Below are 22925 nucleotides of genomic sequence, written 5' to 3' on the forward strand. Positions count from 1 at the left end.
AGTATATTACTCAAACCTGGCTTCTTTAAAGGAAGAATTCTAAGAAGCATATTCCAAAATGAATTTTCTTCTTTAGAAACAAGTTGTGGGTAATTACCTAAACCTACATGAAAAACGGAACTTTTCCAATTCGTAACATAGTTGATTATCATAAATGATATTTAACTGTCCTATATTTAACTGTTCATTGACCCTTCATATAACTTTCCCACTGTCTTCTCCAATAAAGATGTCTGATATAAAATCACAAAAACCCAAATGGAAACCTGTTCTTTCTGTTGGATCAACTATCAGTGGTGTTTCCAGATTACCTTTTTTTGTTGTTAATTAGAATATCATCATTCTTACAGATATACTGGAATTTAAGGTGAATCTGGATTTTTAAATTTTATTGTATTAAATATGTTTTCTCTAAGGTTTTTAAACCGAAACACGTCAGTAGTTAGAGACTCAGGGTTTAACTTTGTTTCATAATTGCTTAATTCTAAGAAAGAAGTTTCAGTCAGTTATAGTCTAAATTTAAATGTACTTCATATTTAATATCATCTCACTCCCTTCCTCAGTGGATATTTTGCTGATTAAGTTGTTGAGATGAGGAGAAATCCCTTACTGTAGAAAGAGAGAAAGGAAGTAGGGGCCAACTCTGCCATGTAATGCTGAAACAGGAGGCCTTAGAGGAGGGGTCTGGAAGGTGAGAATCGAGTTATATTCGGCACACAAGTATTTCACAGCTCTTTCTCAGATTTTACTTCAAGAAATGCGTCTGTATTCAATTTTTTTAAATTTGGGGATAAGTCCAGTATTTTACCACAAAGAACTTAAACTAGTACCACTCATATTCTTCAATTTCACCTTTCGGTCTCTTGTTTATTCTTGATAGTTCATACCTTTAGCCATATGGTGTTTCACACAATTTGACTTCAGAGAACACCATGTCCCACAGATACTTAAACACTGAAGCTCCTGGGAACTGTGAGGCCTACAGAGACGGTGCAGGCAAGTTTCAACAACCAGTCTCTAGAATTTTGTTATTAGTCTTCAGGAAACTGTACTGAAAGACTACTTACATTTTTTTAAATGTGCAAGTGTTTACATGACCAAAGCTTCAGGATGTGGATTTTCTGACTGATTCTAGCATTTCAAAGAAATAATAATGGTAAGAATTGGAGGCCTGAATTATCCCTATGATATAGAAAATTTCAAATGAAAAAGAAAAAGCAGCCTTTACAATTCAAACATCCTTTTTCTGGAAATAAGAATCTGAGATAATTTTTGTCTTACTAAATATGGATCACAAAACATTAGTTTTTCAGTTTTCATTTATCAGTCATCATATGTACAAGAAAAACATTTATAGAAACACACACACACAAAAACAACAAAAAATAAAAATTCCTTTAAACTACTACATTAAGGTGAACAAACTTGTATGGAATAAGAAACACTGTCAATAAAAATTAAAACATTAACTATCAATACTTACACAACAAAGTGCACTGTTTGCAAAATAAAGCTAACATACGATCACACAGAAAAACAAAGGCATCAACTATCAAAATACTGTTTTGTCTCAATACCTCCTCATTTTGCCCTTGGGAAATCACCAAGCCCTAAAGCACCTGGCTTATTATTTTCTCCCCTCCTCCCTCCCTCATGCTTCCATCCTTTTCACACTGGGGTACCAGTGTAAGAGGCTCCTGGAGGTGGCTAACCGTGCAGCAGCCCCTAAGGCCGCAGTGGCTGTGCTCCGAGGGATGTAGAGCTTCTGGGAAATCTGGTGCTCAGGAGACAAGATCAAAGAGAGCTGGTCCAGGGCTCCGGGACTCTTGTCTTTGAATACGGGACTCTTGTCTTTGAATACTGTAAGAGCATGGCTACTAGAGAAATCATTCTTTAGGCTCTCTGGAGAGCTCTCCACTGAAAAAGAAAGAAAACACAAGTCTTTTCAAGGGGTTCTCACACTCATTGCCTTCTCTTTCCCATTCTAAATCTTTACTAGTGTGTGTGACAATCATTTTCTTTAGGTGGTGACATTTTCTGTTACAATTAGAGAGGATGAGACTCAGAAATCAGTCAACAAATGGAAAGGAAATGAGAATGGGGAATTGAGATGAAATAAATCCTTGTCAGAATGAGGGGGGGAAAAGAGAGGAAAAAAGGTACTTATGAACAGGGAAGGGAAAATTTCTTTCTAGGACATCAGAAATTGGATAGAATTCCAATTCCAGGGAGGAGTCCTGAAGCTCTCCTATTTCCTTCCAGCAGAGAGCACAATGGTGTTTCTATTGCCAAAGTGGTTTCAATTTGAGTGTACCAGTGTAAAAACAAAACTGACCAAGATGTTTGGGACAAGAAGTCCCAAAAACGGGTTATCAGCCATAAAATAAATTCCTGAGGAATTAGTGCCAAAAGTTCCAAACAGCCAAGGAAGGGGATGCTAGGCATTGTCACACATGGTATACTCTAGACCATGAACTCTTTATTACCTGCCTACAATGAAAGAAGGAGCTTTTGCCAGCATCTAAGCCAACACACTGCTTCTTTCAAGAAAATTCTGCTTTAGTGAAAAAAAAAAAAAAAATGCAGGTGAGCTAAATAATGTGCTAATGTGTTGTCCATCATCACAAACACTTTGCAGACTGATACCAGTATGATTACATTTTGAAAAGTACTGCTCTAGACCTTAAAAACACAGATTTCAAAAAATCTAGAGAAAACACGGACATAATCCAGTACTTTATTCATCTTCGCATTTTTAGCAACTAACATAGTAGCATGTGGCATATGTTCCATACATTTGTGATGAATTATATTCAAGGAGAATTTGACAGGGTATTCCAAAAAATAAAACTCTGATCATAAAGCTATAATTAATGCTTACTAGAGGAAAAGAGCTGGTGAGTTCTAATAAAATAAAGTTTTACACAGTTTTGGTGAGCTCAGATTTTAAAAGGTATAAATATATGAAAGCAGGGACACATGATCAAAGAATTTAAAAGAGTAGCAAAACTTCTGCTTCCAGATCTGATGTTAATTCAACAGTGATTGAAAAACAACCCCTCCTGCTTTAAACAACTGGAAAACTGGGCAGAATGTCTGAAACAGTAGCAGATTCATACACTGAACAACAAGCATGCAAGGCAGTGATCCCTAAGACAAGGGAAACAAATGAAGTAAGTGCTACAACGACCTTAGCTCCTGCTGGAATAGTTTCTAGGCTTCAGTACAAGAAGGAAGAAGCCAAACTGAGCCTAGAGATCTTAGTGGGTTGAAAAGACAGAGTTTGGAATTCAAGAAGGCCAAGGTGCCTAGAATTTGTGCGAAAAAGTACAAGAGCAGAGGCAGCTAGAAATCTAGCTAGACAAGAACACTTGCAGTAACCTCTGAGATCAGCCATAGCAACTTTTTTCTAGATATGTCTGCAGAGGCAAGGGAAACAAAAGCAAAAATAAACTATTGGGGCTTCATCAAAATAAAAAGCTCCTGCACAGCAAAGGTATAAACAATCAACAAAACTAAATAAGGCAACCTATGGAATGGGAGAAGATATTTGCAAATGACATCTCTGATAAAGGATTAGTATCCAAAATATATAAAGAACGTCTACAACTCAGCACCCAAAAAACAAATAACCCAATTAAAAAATGGGCAAAAGGCATGAATAGACATTTTTCCAAAGAAGACATACAGAGGCAAACAGACATATGAAAAGATGCTCATCATCACTGATCATCAGGGAAATGTAAATCAAAATACAATGCAATATCATCTCACACCTGTCAGAATGACTAAAATCAACAATACACAAAACAACAGGTATTGACAAGGATGTGGAGAAAGGGGAATCCTCTTGTACTGTTGGTGGGAATGTAAACTGATGCAGCCACTCTGGAAAACAGTATGGAGGTTCTTCAAAAAGTTAAAAATAGAACTACCCTATGATCCAGCAATTGTACTACTAGGTATTTACCCAAAGAATACAAAAATACAAACTCAAAAGGATACATGCACCCTGATATTTATAGCAGCATTATCAACAATAGCCAGATTATGGAAACAGCCCAAGTGTCCACTGACTGATGAAAGGATAAAGAAGAGGTGATATATATATAAAAACCCACACACATATATACATACAATGGAATATTACTCAGCCATAAAAAAGAATGAAATCTTCCATTTGTGATAACACGGATGGAGCTTGAGAGTATTATGAGAAGTGAAATCAGTCTGCAGGAGAAAGACATATACCATACGATTTCACTCATATGTGAAGTATGAGAAATAAAACAAATGAGCATGGGAGAGAAAAGAGAGAAGCAAACCAAGAAATAGACTCAACTATAGAGAACAAACTGATGGTCACCAGAGGGGAGGTGGGTGGAGGATGGGTAAAATACATGATGAGGATTGAGGAGTGCACTTGTTGTAATGAGCAATGGGTGATGTATGGAAGTGCTGAATCACTAAAGTGTACACCTGAAAGCAGTATTATACTGTATGTTAATTATACTGAAATTTAAATAAAAACTTAAAAAAAAAAAAAGAACTGTAACGTTACCAGAAGCAGGGGAGGGCAAGTATTGAATAGGTGATGGGGATTAAGGAGGCACTTGTGGGGATGAGCATCAGGTGATGTATGGAATTGTTGAACCACTATATTGTACACCTGAAACTAACATTACAATGTATTAAAAAAATCCCAATAAAAATTTTAGCAGGCTTTGTGTACATTTATGTTAATTCTAAAATTCATATGGAAAATGACCTAAAATGGCCAAAACAATTTGAAAAAGAACAAAACTGTATGATTTCAAGACATATAAAGCCACACTAATCAAGGCAGTGGTATAAAGCCATATAAACCAATAAAACATAATAGGAAGTGCAGAAATAGACCCTCACATATACAGCCTACTGACTTCTGACAAAGACAGCAGGCAGTTTAAAAAAGGATAGTCTTTTCAACAAATGGTGCTAGAACAACTGAATATTTATATGCAATCAAAATAAACATTGATCCTTACATCACAATATTAATGCAAACCGTAACTCAAAAATTAACAAATTGGATCACAGATCTAATTTTAAGACCTAAAACTACAGAACTTTTCATAAGAAAAAGAGCAAATCAGTTACTTGGGTTAGGAAAGATTTCTAAATAGGACACAAAAAGCTCAAACTTTCTATTAAGAAAAAAATCAATCAGACTTCATCAAAATGAAAACTTTTGTTCTTCCAAAGATGCTGCTAAGGAAGTCACACACTTTTGTGAGATATATATCACATACATATAGATGTATATATCTGACAAAGCTTTTTGTCCAGAATAATTTTTACAAATCAATGAAAAGATGATAATCCAATAAAAAATGAGCAAATATTTGAACATGTAAGTTCACTAAGGAAGATTTACAGATTGCATATAAGCACATGAAAAGATGGTCAACCTCACTGGCAAACAGGGAAATATAAATTAAAACCACAATAAGATACCACTACACATGCACTAGAATAGCAAAATTTTAAAAGATTGGTAGTATCATTTGTTGGCAAGGAGATGGAGCAATCAGATTTCATGTAATCCTGTGTGAATCAAAAATGGAAGAGCCACTTTGGAAAACGTTTTGGCAGTTCTCAAAAAGTTAATCGTGCAGTGATCACGTGACCCGGCAATTTCACTCCTTGGTACGTACTGACTATGTCTACACAAAGAGCTGTGTGTATGACTGTTCACGGCAGCTTTATTCATAAAGGCCCAAATCTGTTCATCTGATGAAGAGATATCCATACAACTGGGTACCACTTAGCAACAAATAAGAACTTTTGACACTGGCAACAACATAAATCAATCTCTAAAACATCATGCTCAGTGAAAAAGGTCAGACTTAAAAACCATGTAAGGCATGACTCTATGAAATTCTAGAAAAGAGAAAGTAACATGCGGGAACCAGCAAGCAAGGGGAGGGAATGACTGCAGAGGGAAGCAAAGAACTGGTGGAGTTGTTCTAGGTCACAACTGTGGTGGCAGCAAGACTGTATACATGTGTCAAAACTCACAGAACCATCTAATCAAAACTGGCAAATTCTACTGTATGTAAAACAGACGCCCCCCCCAACCAAACTGCACATAAAAAGAGGAGTGGCAAATAGAAGGGACAACTGAGCTCAGTAAGGACTTGAGACCAAGGCTAAAGTCAGCAATTTTTCAAGGTAGGTTCTGAAAAGATCAATGCAGGCTTTTTAGCAGGATGACAAACCACTGTGTTTGTCAATTAAATGTAAAGCTACCTGAACCAGAGCGTTTTTCTGCAGGATCAAGCACCGGAGGCATTGCATTAAGGGCTGCTGAGGACAGCTGAACGGGCTTGGCCGGAGTCTGGACACTGCTGGCCTCGGGCTGGCTCCCTTCCGATGACTGCTGCGACCGAATCAGAGAGATGTAGAACTCCTCCAACTTGGGCAATGTGGAAGAATCTGAAGAACTCTCTAGGTTTGGCTGCTGCAGTATGAGAAAAGTAGGGCAAAAGCATGAAAAGTAGTTGTTAGTGTAACAGGAAGAATTAACCCTGTTTTGGTTCCTTAGTTATAGAGACAAATATTTTTCATATCTGAATACCACTACTCACTTTTAAGAACCTAGTTCCTCTCTAGAAAAAAACAGTCCTTTTCTAACTTAGTGACCATCAATTCAATTCAAGAAACATTTATTGAACACACATTACGAGCAAACACGGTGCTGAAAGTGGCCGCACAGAGCTGTGGAAGGGCGGCGGGAAAGGCGAGAGAAGGCGGCGAGTGCTCATGTCCGGCACACGGCCAGGCTACCTGCACGTGCTTCTTCATTCAAACCTCAGTACGACCGCTCTAGCTTCGGGGCTCTAGCTTTGGGGTTCTGTCGTCCTCACCATGGGCCCTTTCACTTAGCAGAACGCTTTTCACAAGAGGCGAAGCTATCCAGTGTTAACCAGTAGGTGACAAAGCAAAGATGGGAACTCAGCCCAGTCCCTGTTCTCACCATCTCCCAGTAAGACAGGATCCCTGTCCCCAAGCTCACAGCCCTCAGTTGGAGAAACAGTGTGTGTCCTGCAGCCAGCCATGAATGGAGGCCTGGCCCACATTCTGCAGTGTGAACACACCGAGAGAACATAAACTAGTTAAAGGAAGCCTCCTCAGAAGAAGAGACAAAATGGAGTATTAAGAACCAGGGTTTGAGAAAAAAAGATGAACATCTCTATGGAGACTAAACTGGACTTAAGTGAATAGAATATCAAATTTTAACCATGAGATCCTATGTCCTACTGTACAGTCATTGCTGAAGCAGATACAATCTATGGTAACTTAGCATTCACCTTCTGTGATGGTAACTGGCATTAATATGACTGGAGCCAGCCCTACCCTGACTAGGCTGCCAACAGTCTGGGATCTGCCCTGAGTGAACTGAACCAGTAATTATACAAACAGAAAATGTAGCTTTGTATGTTCTTCAGCCTCATATGTAGTAGACATCTAGTATCAGTTGGCATTCCCTTGTTGTTCCATAACAACAAAAAAAATCCTGCTCATTTTCAAACATGGCTGGCATGAATGCAGTTATACAATTATGCAATATACAAAGGGCTATGTGGGTAGCCTTTTTTGACAGCAAAAATGAAACTCACATTTCAGATTAGTTATACTGGCCACACAATATGCTACTTCAGGAAATCAAAGATGCAGAATCAAATTTTTACTTGGCTTATGCAATTCATGTGTGTTTTAGTTACCCTGTAAGTTTATTCTCAGAATGAGGCTAAGCATTAGTGAGTTCTTTCAATAAGGCTCCAAAGGCAGGTAAATAAATATTTATATGATAAATTTTCAGAGCTGAAAAGATCACTATCTAAATGGGTCTTTGCCAATGGACAAACTGAGGCTCCAAAAGGTAACTTGCGCCAACCTGTAGATTTTAGTCTGTGGTGAGGCTAAGCCGTAGATTGCAGACCAGCCAGACCAAGTGTTTTTTACACTATGTCCCGCTGTCTATTTTCAGTAGTTTAACAAAAACTGAAATCAGAAACAAATTTTTGAGGCTATATCCTTTTTTTTTCCTCTTAAGTATGATTTTGAAGATGCATTGTTAAAACATATTTAAGATGCATTCTGATAGCTTATTCTGAAAAGAAAAAAGAAAAAACACAGGTAAATGCTTTCTAAATTTGTATGACACTCTGACAGCAACTGCCCGCAGGCAATTTGAGCATTTAATTGACAGTCAAGGTTCTTGCTCAAAATGTGGTTCACCAACCAGCAGCATCACCTGGGAGCTTGCTAGATATGCAGAACCTGTGTCCCCATCCCAAATTACTCAGATCCTGCAGCTTCACAAGATTCTTAAGGGATGTGTAAGCACATTATACTTTGAGTAGCATCATACTACCAGATTCAGCTCTCTGTAGTTATCAATGACTGCCTCCATCATAGTTATCTGAAAATTCACCTCATGGAACTAGAGGTAAATGACAGACTTTCAAGAAACATGATTAACATATGTAATCAAAAGCATAGCCCCAAATCCCAATAACATATATCTTCACACCCACAAGGATGGCTATGACTTAAAAAAAAAAAAATAGATATAACAAGTACTGGCAAAGACGTGGAAAAATTGGAACACTCTTATATGGCCAGTGGGAATGTCTATTTAGGAAAGTCTGGCAATTCCTCAAAACATTAAACAAAGAGTTACCATATGACCCAGCAATTCCACTCCTAGGGTACATACCCTCATAAAATTTAAAACATGTCTCCATAAAAACATGTACATGAATGTCACAGCAACATTATTCATAACAGTAAAAAACTGAAAATAACTCAAATATCCATCAGCTGATGAATGGATAAACAAAATGTGGTCTATCCATACAATGGATTATTCAACCATAAAAAGAAATAAAGTACTGATACATGATCAACCTTGAGAATATTATGTTAGGAAGCCAGACACAAAAGATCACATATTGTACTGATTCTAATTACATGAAATGTCGCAAAAAATAAGCAAATCAACGGAGACAGAAAGTAGATGAGCATCTGGCAGATAAAGGGTAGGGTGTCAGCTAAGGGACGCAGGGTATATTTGGGAAATAATGAAAATGTTCTACAATTGCTTGTGGGATGAATGCGCAATAAGCTAATGGACTAGTGAATATACTAAAGCCATTAAACTGTACACTTTAAATGGGTAACTATGGAACATGAATTATACCTTATAAAAGCTGAGGAGCGGAGGATGGAGTCTGAGCCCCACCAAGGGTTTCAGCTGAGATCCCCAAAGGATCCCATGTTAGAAATAACAGCCACATCTAAGGAGTAAGGGCAAAAGTGAAAAAGAGCAGTCCTAACAAAGCCTAAAACCAAACCTCATTGTGTGTGTTAAGGTGACTGGCTGGTATCTGTCAGCCACAGGACATCTCAGTCTGCCTTGGAGGAAGACAACTCATCTAGAGCCTCTATAATTTTTTATCCATAATGTCAAATATTCAATTAAAAAAAAAATCAGGTATGCTTCCCACTTTCTCCACACACCACCCCCCACCAGAAACAGGATCAAAGAACAAGACCAAATACGGGGGGCGGGGGCAGGGAAGAACATTCAGATATTGGCATTATCTGGGAAAAAAAAAAAACTTTAAAATAAATGTGATTAGCATGATTAAGAATGTAGAAGAAGTGACAGAAAAAAATTGATGAAAATGTAGAGAATTTAAGCAGAGAATTCAAATTTATTTTAAAAAAGAATCAAATGGGCATTCTAGAACTGAAAAATGTTTGAAATTAAGAATTCAATGTGTGGGTTTAGCAGCAGAACAGATCCCACAGATGACAGGACTAGTATTCTGGAAGAATCAATAGAAAATCACCAAAGTGAGACACAGGAAAAAAAGAAAAAAGAAAAAATGTAAACATGAGAAGAGAGCCCAACAGGCATGTGGGACTCAGCCAAAGTGCTAGCACACGGTACCTGGAATGCCAGCAGGAGGGCGATAATGAGGGAAAAGCACTATTTGATTAGACAAATAGGCCAGAATTTTCTAAAACTGATGAAGGGCATCAACCTTCTTATTCAATAAGCTCAATGAACCACAAGTTGAGAAAATCCAAAGGAAATTACATCTAGATATATAATTATCAAAGAGCTTAAAGCAAAAGACAGAAAAATCTTAAAAGAAGCCAGAGAAAAAAGACATCATTGTCAACGGAACAATGACACCTGACAGCTGACAATTCAACAGAAGCCAGAACATAATGGTAGGATATCTTCAAAGGGCTGAAAAAAGTGCCACCCTAAAATTCAATGCTCAGGGAAAATATCCATCAAAAACGAAGATTAAATTCAGAAACCTGGGAAATTAAACACCATATTCCTGAACAAACAATGGGTCGAAAAAGAGATCAAAGAGAAGCTAGAAAATATCCTGAGACAAATGAAAACAGCACACCAAAATTGATGGGATACAGCAAAATGAGAACTAAGAGGAATTTTTTTTAAGATTTTATTTACTTGAGAGAGAGGGAGGGAGAGAACATGAACAGGGGGGAGGGGCCGAGGGAGAGGGAGAAGCAGACTCCCCACTGAGCAGGGAACCTGATGCGGGGGCTCGATCCCAGGACTCCGGCATCACAACCTGAGCCAAAGGTAGATGAAGAGGAATGCTTATAGCAGTAAATGCCTACATAAAAATAAAGAATCACAAACAACTTAACTTTATACCTTAAGGAATTAAAAAAAGAACTAAGGCCAAAATTAGCAGAAGGCATGAAATAACAGAAATTAGAGTAAAAATTAATGAAATACACAATAGAAAAAAAATCAATGAAACTAAGAGCTAGTTTTGTGAAGCTATAAACAAAATTTACAAATCTTTAGCTAGATTAGTAAGAGAAAACTCAAATATCAGCAAACAAAAATCAGTTCCATTTCTATATACTAACAATGAACTACCTGAAAAGGAAATTAAGGAGTGCCTAGCTGGCTCATTTGGTAGAGCATGTTGACTCTAGATCTCGGAGGCTGTGAGTTCAAGCCCATCACGGGGTGTAGAGATTACTCGAAAAGGAAATTAAGAAAACAATCACATTCACAATAGCATCAAAAAGAATAGGAGGTGAAAGATCTGTACACTGAAAACTATGTAACATTGATGGAAGAAACCATAAATAAATGGGAAGATATTCCATATCATGGATTGGATGAATTAATATTATTAAAATTTCCATACTACCCAAAGTGATCTACAGGTTCAAAGATATTCCTATCAAAATGTCAATGGCATTTTTTACATAAACAGAAAAACAATCCTAAAATTCATATGAAACCATAAAGGACCCCAAAGAGCCAAAACAATCTTAAGGGTGGGGGGGGAGGAGGGATCACCCTTCCTGATTTCAAAATATACTACAAAGTTACAGTAATAAAAACATTATGGAACTGGCATAAAACAGACATATAGACCAAAAGAATAAAATCAAGAGCCCCAAAATAAAAACACACATATTCAGTCAACCAATCTTTGATAATGGTGCCAAGGCTACACAACGGGGAAAGAACAGTGTCTTCAACACATGATGCTGGGAAAAGTGGATATCCACAGGCGAATGAATGAAACTGGACCTTTATCTTACACTATACACAAAAAACTGACTCAAAATGGATTAAAGACTTAAACATAAGACTGAAACTATAAATCTCCCAGAAGAAAAGATAGGGGGGGGGGAAGCTTTAGGACACTGGTTTTGGTAATCATTTGTTGGATATGAAACCAAAAGCAAAAGCAACAAAGCAAAAATAAACAAGTGGGACTACATGAAACTAAAAATCTGCACGGCAAAGGAAACAAAGGAAACACAAATGACTACATATTATATGACATTTATATGAAACGCCCCAAATAAGCAAATCTATAGAGACAGAAAGCAGATTAGTAGTTGCCTCAGGCTATGGGAGGATGGGAAATGGGTGTGGCTGCTAATGGGTCCTGGGTTTTTTTTTTGAAGGGTTGAGGTGTTATCCTAAAACTAAATCTGTGCTGCTAAGCAACCCACATTTCTGGAACAGAGTATTCTATGTAATATAGCATACTTTATCAATGTTCTCATACAAAATAACCATATTTTATAGGAAATACATCATTCAGAAAACTCATCTTCCACAAATCTGCTTTTCAATAAGTCTCCCAGCCTTGAGTCCTTTATTTTCAATGTGACACATAAAAATAAAAGTACAGAGGCCTGGTGGCCAGATTTCATGATTCACACAAATTGTCCTGCTGTTTTCAGGATGCTCATAATATATTTGAGAAACACAGAGCAAATATATTTTGTTCCAGGATTAGTGCTTTCTGCCACAGCAACATAAAAGAAAAAAATAGAGATTTATATTTTTGGCTCAATTATATGAAAATACCTGTTTTCTATACCTCTTACACAGAGATGTTATCAATCTTTCAATTCTAAGCTTGGGATTTTCTTCTGAAGAGATAAATTAAGTTGATTGAAATTAATTTTAAAATCAACCTACATTTTGTGTATATGTATTCCATCAAATGCTATAGAGGGATCATTAACCAGAATTTTACTTTCTATTTTTTTTTTTTTTTTTTTTTTTAAAGATTTTACTTATTTATTTGAGAGAGAGAGAATGAGAGACAGAGAGCACGAGAGGGAAGGGGATCAGAGGGAGAAGCAGACCCCCCGCCGAGCAGGGAGCCCGATGCGGGACTCGATCCCGGGACTCCAGGACCATGACCTGAGCCGAAGGCAGTCACCCAACCAACTGAGCCACCCAGGCGCCCCTAGAATTTTACTTTCTAAAAACGAAAGCACTTCCTCATGAGAATCTGTCAATAACATTTATGAGACATTTACCTTCTGAATCCTGGTTGTGCCAGTATTTTTTTCCTGAGCACCCAATCCCTCTTGTTTTTGAACTTCTACTTTCATTCCATTCACAAGGCCTGAAGTCTGCCACGAATCATCCCATATATCTTTGGGTCCAGAAAAGCACCAATCCTAAAGAGAAAAAATTGCAAGCATAAACTAAGACATAGTGCCACATGAACCAGACAGAGAATAATATGGGTAAGGTAAAGGCTAGGAGGCAAAGTTGATTAAACAAGAAAAGGTGTTTATTAAGTTTCTATATCTGTGTGAATTTCCCCCCTTGTTTTATTGGTTCATACCCAATATCTTGAATTCCTTGGAACACACAGGTGTCATAAAAACAAATACAACTCTGGTTTATAGTATTTTCTTCAATACTGTTTTCATGGCCAGATGATTTTTCATGATCATCTAGTGTTTAAATGGCATAAATAATAAGGAGCAATTTAACTGTAGATATGTCTTCTAAAAACCAGTGGAAGTAAATTACATTTTAAACATATAGTTAGGCCCAATATTAGCTAATATTCTCAGTACAGAGACCCAGAGATTATATGATAAAGTTAATGCAATAAAAACAAAATTAGTGAAAACAGCTTATTTATAGATCCCAAGGCCTAAGATTCCAATGATAAAACAAAAATCATAATGGTTAAAAGGTTAGATGGGACAATAAGTCCATGATTTATTCTTTCCTGTTTCAACTTGTCCTCCTCCCTATCACTACCATCTTGGGGGGAAAAAAATGAATTCTTCTGGATTATCATGTGATAAATCGTTTTGAATTCCAGAGTGTATAGATTTCTTGAGGAAATTTACATTTCCATTTTTCAGTAATGATTTGCTGTTTTCCCAGGGATCTAACCTTTTGTGGCATTTCTTTACATGATGGGTAGGGTTTCTTTCCACCAAGACTTGAGGTAAATAAGTGGGAGGCAGCATCACCCCCTTTTCCCATTTTAGCCTGCAGAGGTAACCAGTTCTCATCCCAAACATCATCACCAATAGTCACTGATTCCAGGCATGGCATTCCAGTGGGGATCTCATCCTAGAATGTATCAGAAGACAAAGAAAACCTTTAATTTATAGTTGCTATAGGAGTACATTTTAAAACTTAGGTTTACAATTTTTTTTCCTGACTCCAGGGAAAGACAGCAGTTTGAATACATAACTGACTACCCTCTCTCTCCTGAAACGTCACCAAAATATTCAGATTTAGATACAAACTCACTGTTAGAGAGAACAGAAGACAACACCACCTATGTTCTGGATACAGAAAAGAAGACAAGTGACAACTTACTAAGCAGTCGTGAGAAAGGAGAATCCTGAGCTTATAGCAGGAAAAACTGAGAAGCAACTCAAATTTATACCAGATACTGCAAATGCTCAGAAATTGCTACTACACGGTTTTTGGAAGTGAGAATGTAAAGTGGAAACAGACAAAAGCACTGGTAGAAGGTCTGTGTAAGAAGCAGTTAGATCTCCAGATACCCAACCCTACTCTTCCATATAAAAAGGAAGCTACACCTTATTTTCCTGCTGGAAAACCAGAGGGTCTTCTGGAGGGTAAAAGTGAAAGTGGGCAAGCATAAAAACAGGGGAATTCAGCAAAACTTGTTATACCGAATATCAAAATCCCTAGGTCTGTTTTCAATAGCAGGACAGAGATAAAAGAATGCATGAACTTGAAGAGAGATCCATACAAATTATCCAATCTGAACAACAGAGAGAAAAAAATTGGGAAAACAAAAGCAAAAACAGAGACTTGGGGACCTATAGGACAATACCAAAAGGTTTAACACTTGCTTCATGGGAGTCCCAGAAGGAGAAAAGAAAGAGTGCAGTGCAGAAAAAGTATTTGAAGCAGTGTCTGAAAACGTCACCAATTTGATGGAAGACATAAACCTACAGATTCAAAAAGCGTGGCAAACCTCAAACAGAAATCCATGTCTAAGTAGATTATAATCTACCTCCTGAAAGCTAAATACAAACCATCCTAAACAGAGACAAAGGAAAATGACATATTATTATAGAGGAACAATTACAAACCTGCAGATTTTTCATCAGAAATTATGAAAGCCAGAAGAAAGTGCAATGAAATTTTTAAGGCCTGAAATAAAAGAACTGGTAACCCAGAATCCTACATCCAGCAAAAATATCTTTCAAGAATGAAGATAAAATAAATACACTTCCAATGAAGAAAACTAAAAAAATTCATTGTCAGCAGATATACTCTAAAGGAATTGCTAAAGGAGTTCTCTGGATAGAGAGGAGAGGATACCAGAAGGAAAGTTGGAATATCAGAAATAAAGAGTAACAGAAATGATCAATATCTGGAGAAGTATAATGGACTATTCTTGTCCTGAATGTTTGAAGGTGGAAAGGAAAAACTGTAACATTATAAATTCTCAACATATATACTTGTCATATGTAAACATAGCATAAAGGAGGTGGGAAGGGGTAAAACACCTAGATGGTGGTAAGATATATACATACCACTTGAAGTGGTAAAACTGTGAAAAGTCAAGATGTATATTGTAATTCCTGGAGTAACCAGTCAAAACACTATATAGGTAGATATAATAAAAATATAATAAGTAAAATGGACTACTAAAGAACACTAAATAATACTAAAGTAAGGAAGGAAAAGAAAAGCAAAGGAATGAGAAGCAGAGGTAACAAATAAAAACAATGAAATGGTAGACCTATAATCAAAACATACCAAAAATGATATTAAATGTAAAATGTCTAAACATACTAACTAAAATTCAGATCATCAGAATGGATTTATTTTTTTTTTTTAAAGATTTTATTTATTTATTTGAGAGAGAGAGAGAGAATGAGAGACAGAGAGCATGAGAGGGAGGAGGGTCAGAGGGAGAAGCAGACTCCCTGCCAAGCAGGGAGCCCGATGCGGGACTCGATCCCGGGACTCCAGGATCATGACCCGAGCCGAAGGCAGTCGCCCAACCAACTGAGCCACCCAGGCGCCCAGATCATCAGAATGGATTTAAAAAATGACTAAACTATACTGTCTCAAGAAACTTACCTCAAATATAATGACATAGGTAGGCTAGGTTAGAAGTAAAAGGATAGAAAAAGATATGTCAACCATTAAAAATAAAGCTGGAGTGGCTATACTGCTATCAGACAATGTAGACATCAGTGCAAAGAATGTAACTATGAATAAAGACATTTCATCATGATAAAAGGGTCAGTTCATCAAGAAAACACACCAATCCTAAATACATGGCACCTGACAATAAAGCTCCAAAATAGAGAAGGGAAAAAACTGACAAGAAAGGAGAAACAGACATAATCCAACAGACATAATCCAAGATTATAGTTGATGACTTCAACATTCTTTTCAGTAATCAGTAAACTAGTAGACAGCAAGGATACAGAAGAACTGAATGATACCACCAATCAACTGGATCTAATTAACCTTTATAGAACACTCCATTCAACAAAAGCAGAACACAGTCTCTTGAAAAGCACATGAGACATTCACCAAGACAGACCATATCCTATGTCAACATACCTGAACAAATTTAAAAAACTGAAATCACACAAAATATGTCCTCATACAATAGAATTAAACTGTAAATAAGAGAAACATAACAGGAAAATGTCCAAACACTTAGAAACACACTTTCAAATAATCCATACTTATATGACCCATTGTTATATGACCCATATAATAATAATTAGGGTCATATAATTATGAGTCAAACATGACAGCTCAAAAATAATCAGAATATATTTGAACCAAATGGAAATACAATGTATTCAAACTTGTGAAATGTAGCTGAAGTGGTACTTAGAGGGTTAGAGCATGAAATGCTTATATTAGGAAAAAAGAAAGGTTTCAAATCAATAATCTAGGTTTCCATCTTAAGAAAGTAGAGGGGTGCCTGGGTGGCTCAGTCAGTTAAGCATCTACCTTTGGCTCAGGACATGATCTCAGGGTCCTGGAATCAAGGCCCACTTCGGGCTCTCTGCTCAGTGGGGAGACTGCTTCTCCCATTGCCTGCCGCTCCCCCTGCTTGTGCTCTCTCTCTCTCCCCGTCAAATAAATAAAATCTTTAAAAACTAATAATAAAAAAAACGAAAGTAGAAAGAAAGCAAAAACATAAGAGCAATGAAAAACAATGAACACTGAACAACAACAATGAACTTGAAAAGAGAAAAACAGATATAAAATCAAGGACACCAAAAGATGACTGTTTGGAAAATATTCAGTAAAACTGATAAACCTCTAGTAAGATGGACAAAAAGGAAAAGACACAAATTGACATTAGGAATGAGAGAGGGGATCATCAATGCAGGATAATAAAGGAATACTATGAACAACTCTATGTAGACACTGTAGACACATAATTGACAACAGAAATGAAATGAGCCAATTCCTCAAAAACCACAAAATACTAAATCTAACCCAGAATGAAACAGTCACCTTTAATACTCTTATCTATTAAAACAATTGATTTATAGTTTAAATTCTTCTGAAAAAGAAATCTCCAGGCCAGGGCGCCTGGGTGGCTCAGTTGGTTAAGCAACTGCCTCCACCTCAGGTCGTGATCCTGGAGTCCCAGGATCGAGTCCCACATTGGGCTCCCCGCTCAGTGGGGAGTTTGCTTCTCCCTCTGACCCTCTCCCCTCTCATGCTCTCTCTCACTCTCTCTCTCTCAAATAAATAAAATCTTAAAAAGAACAAGAAAAAGAAATCTCCAGGCCAGATAGTTTCACCAAAGTAATCTAAGAAACACTTAAAGAATTAACCTCCACCCACCCACAAAAAGAAACTGATTTTTACATAATCTTTCCAGAAAATAGGAGGGAACATTTCTTTCCAGCCCCTTTTATGGAGATAGTATCACCCTGATACTACAACCATAGAAGACAGTAACAAAAACAAACAAAAAACCTTATAGACTAATATCTCTCAAGAACCAAGGATGCAAAACCCTCAATAAAATATTAGCAAACAGAATATAACAACATATAAAAGAATTATACACCATGACCAGTGATGTTATTCTAGGTATGCAAAGCTGGTTTAACATTTGAAATTCAGTGTAATCCACTACATGAACAATCTAAAGAAGAAAAATCATATGATTATAACAATCAATGAAAAAGCATTTGATAAAATTCTGCACCCTCTTGTGAAAAAAACTCTTAGAAAAATAGGAATAGAGGGGAATCTTCTCACCTTGATTAAAAAAAAAAAAACTAAAATTATACATAACGCTTTTCTCCCCAAGATCAGGAATAATGCAAATTTGTCTTTCACCACTCCTATTCAATACAATGCTACAAGCTTTAGCCAATGCAATAAGACAAGAAATGGAAATAAAAGCCATGCAGATCAGAAAGGAACAAAACAGTCCCTTGCAGAGGACATGACTGTCTATTTGAAAAATCCCAAGGAGTCTACAAAAAAATCTGAGTAGGCAAGGTCACAGTATACAGGACTGTACAGAAAAATCAAATGCCAATCAAACGTGCGCCCCGATATGTACCAGCAATGAGCATGCGGAACTGAAATTAAAAACACGACACCACTTATAATAATTCCAAATACTATGAAATAATTAGGTACATACTTAAAACACATAACCTATATACTGGACCTATATATTGAAAATTACAAAATGCTGATGTAAGGAATCAAAGAAGAACTAATTAAATGTAGAAACATGTTTGTATATTGTAAGACTCAACACAGTAAAGATGTCAATTCTCCTGCATTGATCAACAAGTTTAATGTAATTTCTATCAAAATCCCAGCAAGGTACTTTGCAGAAATACACAACTTATTCTAAAATTTATATGAAAAAGCACAAACCCTAAAATAGATAAAACAATCTTTCTTTTTATTTTTTTATTATGTTATGTTAATCACCATGTATTACATCATTAGCTTTTGATGTAGTGTTCAATGATTCATTGTTTACGTATAACACCTAGTGCTCCATGCAGAACGTGCCCTCTTTAATACCCATCACCAGGCTAACCCATCCTGCCAACCCCCTCCCCTCTAGAACCCTCAGTTTGTTTCTCAGAGTCCATAGTCTCTCATGGTTAATCTCCCCCTCCGATTTCCCCTCCCTTCATTCTTCCCCTCCTGATTTTTTTTTTTTTAACATATAATGTCCTATTTGTTTCAGAGGTACAGGTCTGTGATTCAACAGTCTTACACAATTCACAGCGCTCACCATAGCACATACCCTCCCCGATGTCTATTACCCAACCACCCCATCGCTGTTACCCCCGCCAACCACTCCAGCAATCCTCAGTTTGTTTCCTAAGATTAAGAATTCCTCGTATCAGTGAGGTCATATGATACACATCTTTCTCTGATTGACATATTTCGCTCAGCATAATACCCTCCAGTTCCATCCACGTCACTGCAAATGGCAAGATCTCATTCCTTTTGATGGCTGCATAATATTCCATTTTATATATATACATATATATATATATATATATATATATATGTATATATATATATATACCACTTATTCTTTATCCATTCATCTGTCAATGGACATCTACGCTCTTTCTATAGTTTGAATACTGTGGACATTGTTGCTATAAACATCGGGGGGCATGTAACCCTTCGGGTCCCTACATTTGTATCTTTGTGGTAAATGCCCAGTAGTGAAATTGCTGGGTGGTAGGGTAGCTCTATTTTCAACTTTTTGAGGAACCTCCATACTGTTTTCCAGAGTGGCTGCACCAGCTTACATTCCTACCAACAGTGTAGGAGGGATCCCCTTTCTCCGCATCCCCTCCAACATCTGTCGTTTCCTGACTTGTTAATTTTAGCCATTCTGACTGGTGTGGGGGGCTATCTCATTGAGGTTTTGATTTGGATTTCCCTGATGCTGAGCGATATTGAGCACTTTTTCATGTGTCTGTTGGCCATTTGGATGTCTTCTTTGGAAAAATGTCTGTTCATGTCTTCTGCCCATGTCTTGAGTGGATCATTTGTTCTTTGGGTGTTGAATTTAATAAGTTCTTTATAGATTTTGGATACTAGCCCTTTATCTGATATGTCATTTGCAAATATCTTCTCCCATTCTGTCAGTTGTCTTTTGGTTTTGTTGACTGTTTCTTTGCTTGTGCAAAAGCTTTTTATCTTGATGGAGTCCCAATAGTTCATTTTTGCCCTTGATTCCCTTGCCTTTGGCGATGTTTCTAGGAAGAAGTTGCTGTGGCTGAGGTCGAAGAGGTTGCTGCCTGTGTTCTCCTTTAGGATTTTGATGGACTCCTGTCTCACATTGAGGTCTTTCAACCATTTGGAGTCTATTTTTGTGTGTGGTGTAAGGAAATGGTCCAGGTTCATTCTTCTGCATGTGGCTGTCCAATTTTCCCAGCACCATTTGTTGAAGAGACTGTCTTTTTTTCCATTGGACATTCTTTCCTGTTTTGTCAAAGGTTAGTTGACCATAGAGTTGAGGGTCCATTTCTGGGCTCTCTATTCTGTTCCACTGGTCTATGTGCCTGTTTTTGTGCCACTACCATACTGTCTTGATGACGACAGCTTTGTAATAGAGCTGGAAGTCCGGAATTGTGATGCCGCCAGCTTTGCATTTCTTTTTCAACATTCCTCTGGCTATGCGGGGTCTTTTCTGGTTCCATACAAATTTTAGGATTATTTGTTCCATTTCTTTGAAAAATGTGGATGGTATTTTGATAGGGATTGCATTGAATGTGTAGATTGCTCTAGGTAGCATTGACATCTTCACAATATTTGTTCTTCCAATCCATGAGCATGGAATGTTTTTCCATTTCTTTGTGTCTTCCTCAATTTCTTTCATGAGTATTTTATAGTTTTCTGAGTACAGATCCTTTGCCTCTTTGGTTAGATTTATTCCCAGGTATCTTATGGTTTTGGGTGCAATTGTAAATGGGATCGACTCCTTCATTTCTCTTTCTTCTGTCTTGTTGTTGGTGTATAGGAATGCCACTGATTTCTGTGCATTGATTTTATATCCTGCCACTTTACTGAATTCCTGTATGAGTTCTAGCAGTTTTGGGGTGGAGTCTTTTGGGTTTTCCACATAAAGTATCATATCATCTGCAAACAGTGAGAGTTTGACTTCTTCTTTGCCGATTTGGAGGCCTTTGATTTCTTTTTGTTGTCTGCTTGCTGTGGCTAGGACTTCTAATACTATGTTGAATAGCAGTGCTGATAATGGACATCCCTGCCATGTTCCTGACCTTAGTGGGGAAAGCTCTCAGTTTACCCCCACTGAGAATGATATTAGCTGTGGGTTTTCATAGATGGCTTTTATGATATTGAGGTATGTACCCTCTATGCCTATACTCTGAAGAGTTTTGATCAAGAAAGGATGCTGTACTTTGTCAAATGTTTTTTCTGCATCTATTGAGAGGATCACACGGTTCTTGTTCCTTCTTTTATTAATGTATTGTATCACACTGATTGATTTGCGGATGTTGAACCGACCTTGCAGCCCAGGGATAAATCCCACTTGGTGGTGGTGAATAAACCTTTTAATGTATTGTTGTATCCTATTGGCTAGTATTTTGGTGAGAATTTTTGCATCCATGTTCATCAAGGATATTGGTCTAAATTCTCCTTTTTGATGGGGTCTTTGGTTTGGGGATCAAGGTAATGGTGGCCTCATAAAACGAGTTTGGAAGTTTTCCTTCCATTGCTATTTTTTGGAACAGTTTCAGAAGAATCAGTATTAATTCTTCTTTAAATGTTTGGTAGAATTCCCCTGGGAAGCCATCTGGCCCTGGGCTTTTGTTTGTTGGGAGATTTTTGATGACTGCTTCAATTTCCTTAATGGTTATAGGTCTGTTCAGCTTTTCTATTTCTTCCTGGTTCAGTTTTGGTAGTTGAGACATCTCTAGGAATGCATCCATTTCTTCCAGATTATCTAATCTCCTGCCATATAATTGCTCATAATATGTTCTTATAATTGTATTTCTTTGATGTTGGTTGTGATCTCTCCTCTTTCATTCATGATTTTGTTGATTTGGGTCCTTTCTCTTTTCTTTTTGATAAGTCTGGCCAGGGGTTTATCAATCTTATTAATTCTTCCAAAGAACGAGCTCCTAGTTTCATTGATCTGTTCTACTGTTCTTTTGGTTTCTATTTCATTGATTTCTGCTCTAATTTTTATTATTTCTCTTCTCCGGCTGGATTTAGGCTTTATTTGCTGTTCTTTCTCCAGCTCCTTTAGGTGTAGGGCTAGGTTGTGTATTTGAGACCTTTCTTGTTTCTTGAGAAAGACTTGTATTGCTGTATACTTTCCTCTTAGGACTCCCTTCGCTGCATCCCAAAGATTTTGAATAGTTGTGTTTTCATTTTCATTTGTTTCCATGAATTTTTTTAATTCTTCTTTAATTTCCTGGTTGGCCCATTCATTCTTTAGTAGGATGCTCTTTAGCCTACATGTATTTGAGTTCTTTCCAACTTTCCTCTTGTGATTGAGTCTAAGTTTCAAAGCATTGTGGTATGAAAATATGCAGAGAATGATCCCAATCTTTGGGTACCTGTTGAGACCTGATCTGTGACCTAGGATGTGATCGATTCTGGAGAATGTTCCATGGACACTAAAGAAGAATGTGTATTCTGTTGCTTTGGGATGGAACATTCTGAATATGTCTGTGAAGTCCATTTGGTCCAGTGTGTCATTTAAAGCCTTTATTTCCTTGTTGATCTTTTGCTTAGATGATCTGTCCATTTCAGTGAGGGGGGTGTTAAAGTCCCCCACTCTTATTGTATTGATGTCGATGTGTTTCTTTGCTTTTGTTAGTAATTGGCTTATATCATTGGCTGCTCCCATGTTAGGGGCATAGATATTTACAAGTGTTAGATCTTTTTGTTGAATAGACCCTTTAATAAGATATAGTGTCCTTCCTCATCTCTTACTACAGTCTTTGGTTTAAAATCTAATTTGTCTGATATAAGGATTGCCACCCTAGCTTTCTTTTGGTGTCCATTAGCACGGTAAATGGTT

The 22925-nt window shown here is 37.2% G+C and overlaps 1 protein-coding gene across 4 annotated transcripts in view; it reads right to left on the reverse strand.

Annotated features, from left to right (window-relative positions):
* Positions 1-1651: 1651 nt before the first annotated feature.
* The window catches only part of TDRD5 (tudor domain containing 5), a 101128-nt gene continuing 79854 nt past the window's right edge, over positions 1652-22925 (reverse strand). For all 4 annotated transcript variants that reach the window (XM_021682601.1, XM_021682598.1, XM_021682600.1 and 1 more), the window contains 4 exons: positions 13787-13969; positions 12907-13050; positions 6292-6502; positions 1652-1917 (listed from right to left, as the gene is read on the reverse strand). In XM_021682601.1, the coding sequence (XP_021538276.1) occupies positions 1652-1917; positions 6292-6502; positions 12907-13050; positions 13787-13969 (804 nt within the window). The remainder of the gene's footprint in view (positions 1918-6291; positions 6503-12906; positions 13051-13786; positions 13970-22925) is intronic.

This window comes from Neomonachus schauinslandi, chromosome 6 (assembly GCF_002201575.2).
Source record: "Neomonachus schauinslandi chromosome 6, ASM220157v2, whole genome shotgun sequence".
In the NCBI taxonomy this organism is placed as follows: domain Eukaryota; kingdom Metazoa; phylum Chordata; class Mammalia; order Carnivora; family Phocidae; genus Neomonachus; species Neomonachus schauinslandi.